A 17,245-nucleotide genomic window follows, 5' to 3' on the forward strand; every position below is an offset into this window, starting at 1 on the left:
TTGGTTTTGATTTTTTTTCCCCTGAAGAGGTACAATGGATACAGAATATATCTATACGTGAATAATTACACTATTCCATTTAATGAATATTTTGTATTTAATAAAGTCATCTGCTGTTTTCCTACCCACCCCTTCTCTTTGCCAAGGGTCAGGGTATGTAAGATCTGAAGAGAGCTCTGTACTACTGCCCAATATCAAAGGTAGCTTGCTGGTAGTTTGCTGTGGTGTAACTAACCCTTTTATTTTACTCCAAGTGGATTGCATGTCTACTTGTACTTTCATAAATAGTCACCCTAAAGAATGGCTTCCTCAGCTCCAAGTTATTTATAACAAACCAGTTTTCCTTTCTCTCCTATTTTGTCTGTATGTCAGAAGGGCTTTACTGCACGAGAGAAGTACGTATTTTCTTGACAGAAGTCTTTCCAGTGTTGGCAGCTAGTGCAGCTACTCAGAACTCATAGGTACAATCTAGTACCCTACTGCTTCGCTTCACTTAAGGTTCATTTTGTTTTGTTTTTCTTAAGCACCTCTATCTGCAACAAAGCCTTTGCTTAGTGAGGCGCAGTGGCCTACAGTAGTTCTGTAATTTCCTGAATGCCCACACCGTTGTAGCTGTGTGACAGTCTGTCTTAAAGCTACTTCAGTGTCTTGTCTTATGCTGGTCTAAAGCATTGCTGCAGCATGTTTAATTGTGAGGGGAACTCCTCTGAAAAAAAGTCATAAAATCACTAGATGCTTTATAATATACTCTTCCATCTTTTAATTGCTTACGTTATGTTAATTTTCCAGCATAACTCCTAAATTTTTAGTGCTCTCTGATTCTAATGTACTTACATATTTTTGGTGTTAGATCTTCAGGGGGTTTTTTATGCCTTCATGATGTTTTTTCTTCTTCAAATAATACTTATCAAGGCCTATCAAATCCTAATTTTTCTCCCTCTTTTGCTTTGTTGCTTACCTTTTCACATACAGATGAATATTCCTGTTTATGCTGTTACACTGAAAAAGCCTTCATTCTGAGTCAGGGCTTTTTGTTTCCTCACATCCAATCTTGGCACTTTAGATTTTTTTTATTTTCACTTAAAAAAAAAAACCACACAGCAAAAAAACCAGGCAATATAATAATTTTAGTTTAAATCTGTGAATCTGTTTATAGTAATTTGTTACATTTCAACTGTAGTGCTTTTCCCCCAACAGATTTTTTTGAGCATTATAATTACACTGGTTCCTTTCAGTGTCTAGGCAGGGAAAGCTTCTTGCTGGTATGAAAATACATTAGCCCTAAATATTTTTGTAGCAAAATATTCTGGCTTAATACCAAGTTCTTTTTTTCCAAGATGAATGTAAATTATGAGATTCACAGAAAGCTGAAAACTCACAGAAAGCTGAAAATTGGCATTAAAGCATCCGAGTTACCCATAATGTTTAGGGAATTACTTTATTTATAAAGCAAATTGAGGCGGAGGAGGAAGAGTCTCTTCCTTACCCACAGAACATAAGGGACAAACTGGACAACCTGGGCTCTTCCCCCTCAGAGCAGGTGCAGGAGCAGTGTAGCAAGATCCCAGTTTGAAGTCCAGCAGAGTGCTTGTGGTTGATTTGTCCCTCAACAGAGGGAGCAACAGAACAGGATTTATGTTGTGGGTTTAGTTTTTTTACAGTAGGTTGTTAATTTTCTGCCAGCTCTGTGCCTTAAGTGAGTTTGCCCAGGATCAGGTGAGCAAAACTGGTGGAGGCCGGGAAGGAAAAGGGAGGGGGCTGGGGCAAAACCTGCGTACAGCCACTTAAATTGCTAGAGAAGCACACCCTGTGCGAGGCAAGGAAAGCACCTAACAGGACAGGTTTACCTTCCCTCAGCTATGAAGAAGCAGGTGACTGGTTCAACCCACAGTCCCTTTTCTTTATCTCTTGCTATAGTTGTTTCTGCACGTACAACCTGGTATGGAGTAGGGCTGTGGAACTTGGTGATGCCTTCCTTTCTGCTAAAATGTGTTTTCTGCGGAAATAGGTTTGCAAACCTTCCAGTAAATTAAAGGTTTTAGAAATTTAGCATTTGTGTTTCTCCATAGGTATTTTTTATAGTCTTTTCTTGTGCTACGGACTTATTGAAAGTACAGGGGAAATCACCTTTTGAATGTTGCAAGGAAAAAATTATTCTTGGTATGCTAGGAGAAGTTTCTGGTTGTCTGTTAGTATATTTGGGAAGTTCAGACTACAGGCAAATACTGTTCATAGTTTTCCCAGTTGTAGCACAGTATTCTTTCAGAGGCCTCCTTTAAATGCTGGGAGCCTGTCCTATATGTGCAATAGAGTTTCAAAACTGAAATGTTTGCTGCAGTCTTCCCCACATTAATTCCATACCTCTCTCACATGATGTGGTAATACATGCAGAATGCATTCTTTGCCTCTTCCCTGTACTACTTGGTATGCAAAGACAGCACTGAAATCAATGCAAGACTTCAAGTGAGACCACATTAAGAGCTAGTATATATTGAAAATGGTGCCTGATGAGAAGTTTGTTTGTGAAGAACGTTTCAAAGCCAAATGGGAAATGTATGGAAAATTCTTGCAACCAAGTTTCTCTTTCAATGGCAAGGAAAATGAATTTTGACAGTCTTCGGTATGCAAGAAATATTTTCTCCTCATACTTCTGTACCAAGAAGAGATTATTTACTAATGGACTGTGTAAGTTGAGAAGTAAAAGTATCTACATCACATTTCTTTGTGGACCCTACAGATAAACTGGCAGAATATTAATTCAAACCAAATTGCTTTATATAGAGTTCCTAGAGGGGATCCTATGTTAAACAGTAGCTTAATTCTGTACTTGCCTCATAAATCACCTCACAAATACTGCTCTGAGCTATACAGTTCATCTTGCACACTGTAAATTTTCCTGAACTTCTATAGCAACCAAGACCACTGTGTGAGAGGGATTATAGTCTCAGTTATACCACAGAAAGGGGAGGAGCAGGGGGCGCAGGCATGCTACCCTGGAGGAAGACTGGGTTGAAGGGTTGCTCTGGGCTCAGTGTCAGCCTTGCTTGAGATGAAGGCCAAAAATTTAATGAGTTTCTGCTTCCTGTGGCGTATGTGAGAGGAATCCCTCCTGTATGGTCTTCGGTGATCTCTTGGGTTTGAGGTGCCATCTTGCTTCAATGAACAAAAGGTTTAAGTAGATGTTGAAGGAATGATCACCCTGGGGGGGGGGCAAGTCTTAGCTTTTTCTTCAGCCACCCCTGTGCCTTGGTAGCATGTGCTCAAGAGTAACAGAGCAAGAAGAAACAAGTCATGCACTACCTGAATCTATACACAAATGCTCACTGGCTGAGTCTTGTCTTTATTTTTTTTTTTTTTTTTCTTTTCTTTTCCTTATGGAAGCAATGGCAAGATCTGGAGTACCTTGTTAATTGGGTTGCACTTACTACTTTGGGGAGGCAGGTGGAGAAATCCCCATAGGAATACAGAAACAAAATGCTATTTTATCTCTTTGGTAAGATCTTTGCTTTACTCATGCACAGATGAAAGTACAGTTCTTGTGACCTCTCGGACTAGGCATTAGACTCGTAACACAGATAATAATGCAGACTAATGGTACAGGATGGACCCTAGCTGTTCCCTGAAGTTCTGCCTTTAATTATAATGGTGTTCCCAGGGCAACCACTGAATGAAGCCAGTAGCTAAGTTCACTGTTTTGTTAAGGAAAGCTCACTATTTTTGCTTTCCCCTACCAACTGTGATTTTGCCTTAAGCTTTTTTTAAACTCTGCTTAAAAGCCAAAAGGATCTTTTGCAGTCCTTTTCCAGCAAGTACTATATTTGCGATGAAATCACGCGAGCTTGCCATTTGAGTCTGTGTGTGTCTCTGTGTGTGTGTGCATCTGTGATAGTCATTCAACCAGGCAGCTTGGCTTACAAGCAAGGCACTGTGAGAGGGGAAGCAGAATAGAGGTTTAGCTTGGCAAACTCTGCTTTTCTTTCAGTGTAGGATTTTTTTTTTTGAAAAAGAAATCACTAGCCCGCCAAATCCATATACTAGGAAGAATCTAGAGCAGTGTTTCCTGACCTTTCTGTTACTGGCTCTTACTCTGCCTTGTGTCAAACGCAGCTATCACTGACTCTGCAATTTCTCTGGAGCCAAAACAGGTCAGGCAAAGCTTGGACTCTGAGTTACACAAAAATGGCATTTTAAGTTGCAAATGAAAACAAATAAATTAAAGGGCCTTGTATGTGGCCCCCCCAACCCTGTAATTCAGACCCCTCACCCCTTCAGTCAGTATCATGTCTCATGCACCCTGTATTGACTGTCCTCGTCCTCTCCAGATGCTGAGGATAAAAATCAACTTGTTTTATCAGATTCGAGAAAGTTACCCATTGTCCTCCTATCCTCTTCTCCACACTTACTGTTTAGGTTAATCTCTCCCCACCTGCATGAGTCTTCCCCTGAAGACACATTCCTACCTGGCTCATAGCAAGCTACTCTCACAGCAGTCTGTGCTTCCCCTTTCAAGTCCTCCTTCAGCTTCTTGTACCTCCTCTGTCATTCTTTCAGCAGTACAAGGTGAAAAAAAATGTATCCATTTGTCTAGTGATTAGTGAGTTTTTGCTTTTCCTTTTAGCCTGTAATTACAGTAAAAACATGAATGTTCTGCAGTGCCTATTTTAGAATAATTCTCTCTTCTCCCTTACTTGCAAAATTGATTTAGATTTTATTGAAGAACTGAAATCTTGAGTTTAATGAGTGCAATTAGTCACATTTTCTTTCCTTGGTAAGCCTTTGCAATGGGCCAGGCATTCTGAAATGAACTTTTGACAAGTGTTCTTTCTATCCCAGATTTGGATTTGCAGCTTACTCCTAGCGGAGAAGTCACAAAACAGATTGGAGAGGCCCTGCCTGTGTCATGCACGATTTCTTCTAGTAGAAATGCAACTGTGTTTTGGATAAAGGTCAGTAATTCACCTACTTCACACTTCATCTGAGTGTTCACCTCTTCATATTACTGCTGCTACTTCAGTGTTTTGGAAGGAAGGAAGGAATTCATTGGGCTTTTTAAAGAATATTGTTAAAACGAGTCTTACACATGCTGCTGAAATGAGAGCTACTGACTCAAGGTGATGACTGAAAATCAGTTACTGTAATTATAAGCTTAATTTTCAAATGGAGAGAAGTAATGCCTACTGTAAAACAAATATAACTTTTTTGAAATGGTCTATACAAGGCCTATCAAGAATCAGATCCCTCTAAGAAGGAAAGCCTATTTGGAGGAATTTGGATTCATTAATTGTTTTCTCAGAGGCAAGCTTGGTCTTGGTTCCAATAACTGTAATAAAAGCGTTGAGAGATCAGATGTTAGCAACTGGTGTTCAGTGGCTGGTGAAAAAGATAGCTATCATGGATGGTGGGTTTAAATTAAACCTATACTGCTGGAAACTGAAAATAATGGTACCTGATGGTTGTTTAGTAGCATATATTGATCTCATAAGCCTGGTTCCTAGAGGAGAGATGTCTGTGTCTCAAACAGCTTATACCACTTGTGTTTTTGTCTAGCCCACTAGAAAAGCTCGGAACTAACAATTGATCTCATCTATGCCCTTGATTTGAAAGCAAAGTTGTTCAAGAAGAAGAGAGGTGGCTTTTATAAACCTCCAGTAGTTTCCACTTCTCATGCTGTTATGTTGCTGTCAGCAATTCAACTGTAGTTATTAATGGGGGAACACTTTAAGAGGGAGGCTTTAATCGACCAAAGCGTGTGAAAAATTCTGTTGATAGTAGTCACATTTGTAGTTTAGAGGTTAATGTATTCTGAGTTAGAATTCAGAGACTAACTCCTTACCTTATCAGGACAATACCAGAATGCAAACAAGTCCATCATTTTCAAGTCTTCAGTATCAAGATGCTGGAAACTACATCTGCGAAACTACTCTACAGGAGGTTGAAGGGTTAAGGAAAAGAAAGACACTTAAACTTATTGTGGAAGGTAAGGGAGCAGATAGCTATGATTATTAATTGTCCTCTTCAAACAAAATGGTTAACTGTAATATTGTTCTTGTAGGAAAACCTCAAGTCAAAATGACAAAGAAAACCAACACAAATAAAATGTCTAAAACAATTGTCTGCCATGTGGAAGGTTTCCCTAAACCAGCAGTGCAATGGACAGTTACTGGTAGTGGAAGCATCATAAATAAAGCAAGTATCTTTCTTACTACTTTTATTCACCAAAAGATAGCGCACAGGACTGTGTTTTAAAATCAAGGAACATTTTGCAGCCAGTGAGCCTGAAGAAACTAAGTCTATTTCATTTATCTAAGAGAAGGTTAAGTGGTAGCTGTAGCTACATGGTACTTACATGGATGATTTCTGATGATAAAGGTCTTTCGAATAGAGCAGGTAAAGGCACGGAAGATCCACTAGCTATAAGCTGAAGCTGGAAGGAAAAAGAAAAGGTTAAAAATGAAACATACATTTTTAAGTGAGGGTACTTAGTCATTTTATCTGGGTAATGTGGTGATTTTGCCATTGTATAAAGAATTTACAAATAATGATGGAACTATAGAACTTATATTAGAAAACAAATGGGTACTTGGTGTTGGCATTAACTGGGTGAAATGTAATGAAATGTGGCAAGTACAAGTTAGAAAATACAGTCAATATAGTTTCTTGTGGGCTTTGCAGTTTTCATCCTAATTTTTATAGTTGTTTGTGTATGGTTGTACTTGTTGTTTCTCACTGGAAACAGAACTATAATGTAGTCATCCTGGGGGAGAAGTAAGGAGTACCCATATGCAGCAGGCAGAATACCTGGAAAATAAGCAAACTGAAGTATTTTCATATTGATTACCAAATCGCATGCAAAGCATTGTCACATTTTGCCTTAGCAGGAAAAATAAATGAGACCTCTATACAGGCAGTTGGAGACTGGAATTATAATGCACAGTCCTCCTGTAGATTTCATTACTCCATTAGGTTTTGCTTTAATCCTACAGAAATTATATATAGCTGTCAGAATTTGTCCATTTACTTGAAGGTATAGGGCAGGAATTGTCTTGAAGCTATATAAATGATTGAAAATAATTTTCTCTGGACATTGTATTAATCTAAGAATGATGTACAGGAAATTTAAGGAACAACTTCACTCACTATTACAGTACAGATACTGCAGGTACTGCTAAATACATGTAGCTCAGCAAAATAGTGCTTAGTGTGGAAACAACTCAGAATGCCAGAAAGTGGAAAAATTACAGTGATTATTTGCCTTATAAAGACATAAATGAAAAACAGCAAGATGGAAAGAAATGGGAACTTTTCTTTAAGGATCTTGTCACTTTGAGTATTTTTAAATAGTTGAAACAACAAAAGCAAATACAGAATGTGGTGAACTTTTTCAAATTGCCTCTTTATCAGTGATCTTACAGTGCACACTATACAAAATGTAGCTATGACTGGATATCTTGGCCAAAGTGTTTTCTTGCAAATATTCACATTACCATTTAATAAAATAGTGCATTATTTCTATTATTGTTTGGAAAACTGAAATATTAGTTGAAAGTTATTTTCCTCCGAACATTTTCAATGTGTAATACAGGTAATGCATGCATTGTTCTTTGCATTTTTCAGGGATGCTAATCTCCATTTTTTACTTTTTCAGACAGAGGAGACCAGATATGTTAATGGAAAATTTTCCAGTAAAATTGTAATTGCTCCCGAGGAAAATGTGACTTTAACTTGCATTGCAGAAAATCAGCTAGAAAGGACTGTGACCTCCCTGAACGTCTCTGCCAGTGAGTGTCTTCTAAAGACCATTTCCTTAAAGTTGTAGTTTCACATAAAGTACCCACACTTCACACTGATATGAAGAGTAGGTCTGCATAGTAATGTTGATACTAAGATATTTAACCTTTTTGTCTTAAGTCAAGCAATTGTAAATCTGGTCTGGATCAGTAGTACATAAAATTTATGGATAGCTTTTTGGATGAAGTCACTTAGTCTTCATGACTTTCTTGGCTAGCTATCTCATGTATGCAATATATTGTTTACTTTTGTAAATAATATTAAAAAATAATATTACGACATAATAGTACAAAAATATTGCAAAATAATACATTATTTACAAAGATGAAAGTCTTTATTTATTACTAATTTAACATCATCTTTTAGTCTCCAAATTCCAGTTTATTATTACTGGTATGACTTGATCCAGAACAGAAATCAGCTATACTGGGCTTTAATCAAATGTCACTTCTCAGTGATGAAAGGTGGTGAGAAGCTACGGTTTGTGGAAGGGTAGCACAGAAGTACTCTGTCAGAAATATTTCTGAGATTAATATTACAGGTTTTGTATAAGATTCTTCGATTGGATATATTATAGTTACAGAGGAAAGACTTTTGCTTAAAGATAGGATTAATTACCTTGTTGTTTAGCAAAAACTGCATTAAGTTTCAGTGTTTCTGTCATGGTTGTAAAGAGGCAATTAAAGGTGACATTCAGATATAACACATTTTGTCTTTAATGTAATTTTAACATTTTTCATTTCAGTAAGTATTCCAGAATACGATGAGCCAGAGGATAGAAATGGTATGTATGGTTTTCTGTCTCCATAACCCTTTCTGTTAATAGTCTCGGTTCAAGACCTATGTAGCGTCACTGAACAATTTCCACAGTCCCTCAAAGCTGCACTTGGTTTGAAATAGCTAGTGCCATGATTGACTAAGAATGTGACTTTCTTGGTGCTTTAAATGTGTTTTTAAGAACAATGCCTACTTTTTTTTAATTTTCACTTTCTGACCCCTTTACTTGTTCTGATGGAAATTCTTTAGAAATGGTGTAATGCTTTAACTTTATCATAGGTCACCTCATTAACTTTTCTTCTTTGCTTCAGATGACAACAGTGAAAAGGTTAATGACCAGGCAAAGCTAATAGTGGGGATTGTAGTCGGTCTTCTGCTGGTTGCTCTGGTTGCAGGTGTTGTCTACTGGCTCTATGTGAAGAAATCAAAGTAAGAATTTATGGAAAACTTGATACTAAATTGGGAAAAAAAAAAATCGTAAGCGGAAATGTATGTTTACCTGTTTTCCTTCCTGCAGCATCCTAGTAGTCTGAGTGGGGAAAAGTTGTTACAGTAGGTGCATTTAATAGAGAAAGGAAACCTGGTACCTCTGATCAGCTTGTGCTAATGCTTAACAGAACACATCTCCTGGAGGTGGGACTCCAAGACTTTGCATAGATCATCACCTGTAATGAGGTTCTGTTTTCTGACAGGCAAGCCTGTGCTGATTCTTGCATTTAGATATAGTACCTGCTACTTAATTGTGGGTCTGTGTGGCTTTACTGGTGCTAGAAACTGTTTTAATTTAGAAGTTGGGTAGCTTGTTTGCTTTAAAAATGGAATAAATTACAGAATAAGTCTAAACCATCTCAGGGAGAAGAGAGATCCTCAATTCATTCTTCATATATACTTTGAGATCTCTGAAGTAAAATTGGTGAAGATAGACCTTGTGTTGCTGAAAAACTAGAAGCTATTGTCCAAATCCATACATTTTAGCCATCCTAGGCATATAGCAAGATTTGCCAGTGAGTCCTGCTTGCTTTCAAGTTTCTTCATTATCACACAGGCTCACTTTAAAAAAAAAACTGGATGATCTCAAAAAGTACCCATGTTTCTCCATCCTTTTAAAGATGGCCATGACTGTATGCCATTTGGCCTTATCCCCTTACATTTGTCTCCAGGGAGAACTGAGGGCAGGCTTGCTCCCTGAAGGGTTCCTTACAGCTGCTTCTTAACAGGGAAGATTAAGGTATTTATGCATAACATGCACAAATCAGTGCAGGTATAGAAGCAATCTTAAAGTTCGGTTGTTCTTTCTATGACCTTTCATTAAAATTAGATGAAATGAGATCTAAAATATACCAGTGGGATTTTACTATGAACAAATGTGTTTTCATTGATGTGAAAGTACAGTGAGGAATTCTCCATCTGCTTGCAAATACTCTTTTTTGGATAATACATAAGGATTTTACTCCAGCCATAACTGAGCAGGTTTTGGAAGTTTTCCAAATAAAGAATTGCTATAAATTACTCCAAGCACAGAACCACATTCAGATACAGGAAAAAAAATTTTTTTTGCAAAGCCTATGCTTCTTTTGATAGAAATTAGAAAGTACTAATAATGTTGAGCTCCATCCCCACAGTTTGCTACTAGTGTAATAATGTCTAGAATAATTTTCTTTTGTCTTTCCTTTTGAATGTGGAATCATGAAACTGTGATTTACTGGTCTGGTTTTTTTTTTTTTTTTGGAAAAGGTGGTTTGGGTATAAGGAGGGCAGAGAAGGTGATGTATCTTTTCTTGTACCGTTATGTAGTGTGGGGAGAGCTAGCAAGAATCTTAGAATATAGTATATCCTTTGCTGAGATGAGTTTATGACTTAAGATGACTTTTTCAGCTTCAAAGATAGGATACAGCATATTCTAAATGGACAACACTTCTTTTCCTCATACTCAACTAATCTTCTACAAGCTTCTACAAGTAAAAATTAAGAGCTAGAATTGATTAGACAGGTTCATGGGGAACAAAATAAAAATCCCTTTATAGTATAATAATAGTCTTCATATTTGATACATGGTTGCTGGCCTCTGAAACCCTTAATTGATGCATCATCAGTGACAATCTCCTGTTCTCAGCATATATTTAAGTTGATCTGTTGTTATCCTTCCTGCTTTCTGCATGCCATACTTGCAAGAGCAAGCAGATTGTCAGTACCTATTCTGACAAAGTTTTCAGCACGAATTACAGCCTAGAAATCAACGTAGACCTTGCAAAAAGCACCTTACACCTTTAGACACAACACGTGTCTAATCACAACCCCTACCTCTCCATACAGGCCAACAGTGTTAGTGGTTATTTTTTGAACCCACCCTTGAACAGTAACTCACCTAATCTCTATCCCCAAAGTGACGCCAAAGGAAAGCCTGAGAAGGCAGCAGCACAGAACTTTCCAAGTCTGCCGAGGCAAGAAAAACATTACTTTTTTTCATTATTGGTGTTGTTGTTTGTATAATCTTCTATTGTCTTGTCATCCACACTAAGTAGGAATTACACTTGTAGCCTTGGAATATATTCACAATAAATCACTTACATAGTTATTCACTGCCTCAGCTCCACTTGATGCAAAACCTGATTATTGCCACATATTCTTTTCACTATGAATATTATCCCATAAATCAGGGACTCATCTGTATTCCACATCCTGCAACCAGCCCCCTCTTGAATGAAGAGTTGAGGCTACCTACCCCAGCATGCTATGTTTCTCCTTCATCTGAGCAGAAGGCCGAAGATTTGTTTTCTACAGATTTCTCCTTTTTTCAAAAAGGATACTTTAAACTAATTTGCACCAAACAGAATATAACTTAGCACTTCAGAATCTTTCTAAAATTTTTGTGTCAGGCCTCAGTCAGGTGATTCTAGGCCACCCATCTTCAGTAAATCCTTCATATATGAAATTTTCATCTTTCCAGAAACAGCTGAGAGTACAGCACACATTAAAGGTTTAGAAAGAAAATAATGCACCCAGCACCCTGTATCCCTGTTCTCTAGGCATGGAAGTTTTGCATGTGGATTGGACCTTTGTCCCATTTTTGCTCCTTTGGTTTGGAGGTGCACAAATCTCAAGTCGCATGAGGCTAGATCGAGGTTAAAGTGGTTTAAAATGCAGTGAGGGAGAATTCAGCTGGGCAAATTGAAGCACAGCAGCAGTCTTAAGATTGTTCCTACTCAGAGCACACCAAACTCTTGAAATTCTTCTTAAGTCAGAGTAATCAAGAATGTTACTAGTGTCTCTGAAACTGAACACTTGAAGCATACCAATTCTGCTTTTCTGATACTTTATAGCAAACTAGCATATGGATCCAAACACGGCAGGCCAAAAACATAGGAAACTTGCTCTATGTTTTGAACGAGACTCAGCATTTGTACTGTTTTTCATGCAATTCCATTTCAGAGAAAAGAGAAGGTTACAAAGTGCCTCTGAAAGTGTCAGTTCATGTCACAAAACTTCTATAAAACTGGCACAAATTAAAAAAATGGTCACTCGTTTCTTGATGAATATTTTTCTAATATCTCTGCCTTTTTTCCTACTGATAGACATTTGAAAATAATTAGTGGGAAGCAAGATTGGGGTAAATAGAAAGAGGTTGCAAATAATCCAGATTTGGATGTATAAGACCATTAGCTCCTAGAAAATCTTTTGCAACAGTGCAGTTGCGTGTCTAACATGCCTTTCAGAAGTAGTGCAAGCTTTAATGCAATCGGTGGCTCTCGCTCCAGAACCCAGAACTGCACCTACCAGTATTCTCTTACCCGTCGTTATCACAAGCTTAGGTAACAAGGACAAGAAGCACTGCAGATTTTCTTCCTTAAATGGTATTGAGGGTGAGGCCTGGACTTGTGAGATCAAAAGAAACAGGAATTAAAACCCAACAACAATTTTTGAATCATCTGTATTGCAGTCTATATTTACAGCAGGCAAAACAATTGAGATGGAAAATGGTCTTTATATTAAAAACAATGCTATGAACAGTATCTAAACAAAAGCCACAAAACCAACGGCCCCTCAGCACGCACACACACTCCAAAGAAAACTAAAAAACCTCACTTTGGTACTACTTACAGAGAGATTTTGATTAGGATTCCCCGAGGATAATTATTTTCCTGAAGAGCAAGCACAGAGAAGTGTAAAATATGAGTCATAATTTTAGCAAGAGCTCAGAATGATCCATGTTTTACAAATGAATTTAAAAAAAAAACCAGTTGAGAGACATAAGTAAACTCACATTCATACAACCCACTTCTTGCTCTTCAGAACAATAGAAGGTGTGGGCTTTCTTTGTGGAGCTGTCGATAATGTTAGTGTGAGATGGCCTGGGCAGAGGGAGCTGTCTTGACCTTTTCAGCAAATCCTCCGGAATATTTCCATCCATCCTGACTATGTTGCCCAGCTACTCAGCTATCATCAGGAAGTCACTCTTGGGTTGCAAAGGGAGCAAGCTGACTGTAGTTAATGCACAAAAAAAGTAAGGAACAACTGTTGTTGAATGTTAAGCTGGCAAAGGACCATTTGTCCCGTGCCTGAAGTCACCTCAGGAAGCAATGGAAACCATGTTTTGAGCCACTTCTCTGTTACAAACCCAGGCCACGTCTGTCGAGCCCTGAGGATTGGTGCCATGCCAGCGTCCCCTATTCCTCTGCTGTTGGCAGAGCACTGCCAGTGGGTCACACTGCTGCAACTCAGTGCAAAATTACTCTTCTGTCTTTTAATAACACTGTTTAGACAGCACTAAAAAAGGCAGCATTATTGCTTGTGCTGAGGTGGTGAATCTGCCTAGATGTCAGTATTTGGGGAACAGGGGGAAAAAAAAAAAAAAAAGATCACCGAACCACCAGAATTAAAGTGCTGTAATTCAGGCTCGGGCACTGAGAATCTAAATCCATCTGATTGTCAGACATGAAAAACTCCTGCTGCTCTCATTTCAAGCAAGTGGTATATATACCGTCCTCCAAAAGAGTTCTGGATTGCTTGCCTTTTAAATCTCCCTTTTTCAACCATTTGGCTTTAGGAAAACAGAAGTGACATTTAGTGAGGGGAACAGTTTCATTGAATGCAGAACTAAAATAGAACACTTTAAAAATCCAAACTTGATCGCATTGCGGAACCTCCCAGGTTTAGTCATTGAACAATTTTAACCTAATCAAAGAGCAGTAACGCTAGTTACAGTTCTCTCTCTCCTGTTACGTGTCAGGTCATGTGAAATCCATTCTGCTTTGGGCACTGTAAAACTCTTGATATGAGGCCAAAAAAAAAAAGGATCACACTGAGCCATGCCAACAGTCTATTCAGTCCACTCTCTTGTCTCCAAGAGCAGACACAAGCGGTTACACGAGGGCAGACATGCATGATACTGCTTTCTCACCTCCAACTCATTTCAGCTCAGGTAATTGCCCAAGTCCAGATTCTTTCAGCTTTTCATCTCTTTCCCTACTGTCTCCAATTTTATAAGACTTATTTATGGAAAACACTCACTAGCCACATGACAAGCCAAATCCTGTGCTCTACCTAAAACAAATATCTTTTTAATTTAAATTTTTTTTTTTAAATAATTTTTAAGGGATTTGTTTGAGGGTTTGTTTCTTTTTTACTAGGATTAAAGAGATTTGTGAAAGGTTATTAAGATCACAGAAGGTCAGTCTCTACCAAAGCACTGAATTTTCTTCTTCATTGCATCTTTCATCCTTTCCTTCTGTGCACATCACTTATTTCAGGTTTTGAATACCAGAAGAAAGTGGAAAGTTGCTGCACAATAGAAATTTACCACTGTAGAATAAGTTACTTTGTGATACAATCTCAGCATTTTAAAAATAAAATTTGCCTGTGGATAAGCAGAAGTTTGGATCTTTGCAGTAAGTGGGTTTTTAGCACAGACACCTTTCTGTGAGCCACACAAACATAACAGAGGCACTCTAAAACCAGTAATAAAAGGTAAATGCGACTTTGAAGCATTAAAACTTGTAGCCACTTGTAGCCACTCAGGAAATAACCTACTTTAAAACCAAAAGATTTTAGAATGGTTCCATTCAGTGTAATGGGTGGGATTTTGGGCCCAGAATCCCATGCCCCCCCCCCCCGGGCACTCTACTCTGCTCCCCAGCCCAGAGAGCGGCATTTCGGCAGCACTCCCAGAGGCGCTGAGGTTTAGGTGTGTTTGCACCCCATCGGAAGCTCTTCTGAGACAAGAGCTAAACTGTACTCTCGTAACAGCACTGCTCCAGGGTCCCCCAACTCAGGGCACGCAGAGTTCTTAGCCACTGCTAGCAGCCTTTGCTCAGATGGAGGACACGCACAGAAACACTCCGCTAGCAAATACTCAGATCAGCGGTTTTGGGAGGTACATACCTGCATGGTGTCAGCGTGACATGTCACACTATCTTGCTAACCTGTGTCTTCATTGTATTTTGCGAGTCAGTGTCACTACGGGTCTTTACCCTGAAGCAAGGGTGAGCATATGCACAAATCTGTCACAACAGGCTTTACTTTTCTGTAGGGGAAACAAATTATCCATAGAGAAAATGCATATACAATAATCTGCTTCGACACAAGGGATTTACTTTGTCCCACTCAAACACATTTGGCCATTTACATTTTAAAAATTGTGGCCTTCAAAATGTTATCGCAGCGCTGCAGGGATCCTTCACCTTGGCAGACAGTGAGGCTTCTCGCACATTAAATGAATGGCTTAGTGGTTTTATTGTGCTAAGCTAAACTAAGCACTTAAGTCATTAATTCATCTCCACTACTTGCATTAAGGAAGACCTGCTATTTTAAAGGAGGCATACCTCTTCCCCCCCCCCCCCCCAAACATTTACACAATCTCTTCTTCACCCAAAGCTTGTCAGTCATAGCCAGCACAGATCTGGAAGCCAGAGTGGGTTTTTTTCGGTGTTGCCGGAATTTTCATTAATTTCTTCACAGTTAAAGAGCTTCCATTTGGCACAGGCTCTGAAAGTCAATTACGACAAGTACACAAAAGATTGCTGTGTTGATCAAGATATCTTAGCCACACTTGTAACGTTTTAGTACGCCTTAAAGCAAACTCTTGTTTGTTGAAACAAGCTACACAATTAATTTGTCAAGAAACATGGATCTGTACAACTGGTTTAACCTTACTAAATGTCTGCTAGCTCAGAATGATTCTGAATTCCTCAAGAAGTAAAACACACATCACACAGCCCTGCTGCGATGCTTCCTGTGGTACTAACTCCAGGGGGGGGGAACTGGTGCTATTGGTCTATTTACAGACATATGCAAGCCTATTGCTCTGCTCAGACCAGAACTGTGAGAATTTTATGTATTACTGAGAGGGGAGTAGACAGTGTCGTTAATGTGAGGATGGAACAAAATGCTGTAGGCATGTAAAAGTGACATTAATTTTTCATTATAGGACAGCATCAAAACATGTAGACAAAGATCTTGGAAATATAGAAGAAAACAAAAAACTAGAAGAAAACAATCATAAATCTGAAACTTAAGAGACAAAATGTGTCAGTCATCGTTCCAGGTAAGTCTTTCATATCACAGCATTTAGCATCTCTTTGTCCACCATTTCTCTCTAGTGATCTGTGTCTAGGGATCGCAGTGGTAGCTTGGAGTCTGCTGCTCACCTTTCAGAGGTTAGGCAGTGGAGTGATTTTGAGCAGTGTTGTATTAGGAAAGACAGACTCAAGCCCCTGGGCCAGTTAAGAATTCATACCTGCATACGCACATATTAAAGAAGCCTGACATTTAGACATAACTTAGTACTTTGCTTTATTGTAATGCACATACTTGGGGAAATGAAAATACAAATTTGTATAATATATCACTGCGGGGGAGGGGTGCGTATATAGGTATGTATGTATATGAAGAGTATTTTTAGGTATAGTTTAGGCGGTTTTGAGTTGTGACTTGAAATGTTCACAGGAACCTTCTTCCCTCACTGGAAGCAACAGTTTCTAAGTCCTTGGTCAGCTTTATTCATAATCACTGCAAGAGGCATAATACTTTCCTTAGAACAAAATCATTATTTTACTCAAGATTTCACGTACTCGTACCCTTATCAATTTTATCCTGGAAAGACACACTGTATATTAAGTTAGTAACAATGCAACGGGTATGAAAGTTTCCCCAGCTGGGACCTATATAAAATAAACTGTAGACAAATAATTAGGTAGATGCAGAAGTTCTGTTCGGAATTACAGGAGCAATACAAAGCACCGACAGCACCACCTGGTGTTCACATCGATATCCACCACTGCTGCAGTTAATGGGCCACTGCTGCATCTCTCCCCATAGTACCCAAAGTAGGGCTTTAGACCATTTTTCTGACCAGCTAAGGCCATTTTAAATTAACAGCGTGGTAGCACAACAGTGTGGAAACAAGCTAACCATACTGAGGTGTCTTGAGTTAGCCATCAACTGTTCTTAAAAATTAGAGTAGTAAGTGTTCAGTGGTGGTGCGTTGAGAGTGGAATTATCACATTCCATATTTAGATTAAAAAAGTTTCTTATTTAAATAAAGACAGCTCTCCTGATTAAAAATTTCATTATGTTAGTATTGTCTGAAATTTTAAAGGTGCTATTTTTGCACTAAATATGCAGAATTCACTAGGTAGAATGATTATAAAGAGGCGGAGCATTGCTGTATGCACTTTGCTAGCAA

General features: G+C 38.5%; 1 protein-coding gene across 1 annotated transcript in view; it reads left to right on the forward strand.

Annotated features, from left to right (window-relative positions):
- ALCAM (activated leukocyte cell adhesion molecule) overlaps positions 1-16,076 on the forward strand; it is a 32,753-nt gene extending 16,677 nt beyond the window's left edge. The window contains exons 8-15 of the mRNA XM_075722766.1: positions 4,834-4,946; positions 5,842-5,977; positions 6,053-6,186; positions 7,646-7,778; positions 8,534-8,572; positions 8,877-8,994; positions 10,950-11,006; positions 15,989-16,076. Of these exons, the coding sequence (XP_075578881.1) occupies positions 4,834-4,946; positions 5,842-5,977; positions 6,053-6,186; positions 7,646-7,778; positions 8,534-8,572; positions 8,877-8,994; positions 10,950-11,006; positions 15,989-16,076 (818 nt within the window). The remainder of the gene's footprint in view (positions 1-4,833; positions 4,947-5,841; positions 5,978-6,052; positions 6,187-7,645; positions 7,779-8,533; positions 8,573-8,876; positions 8,995-10,949; positions 11,007-15,988) is intronic.
- The last annotated feature ends 1,169 nt before the right edge of the window (positions 16,077-17,245 follow it).

Source organism: Pelecanus crispus, chromosome 1 (assembly GCF_030463565.1).
Source record: "Pelecanus crispus isolate bPelCri1 chromosome 1, bPelCri1.pri, whole genome shotgun sequence".
In the NCBI taxonomy this organism is placed as follows: domain Eukaryota; kingdom Metazoa; phylum Chordata; class Aves; order Pelecaniformes; family Pelecanidae; genus Pelecanus; species Pelecanus crispus.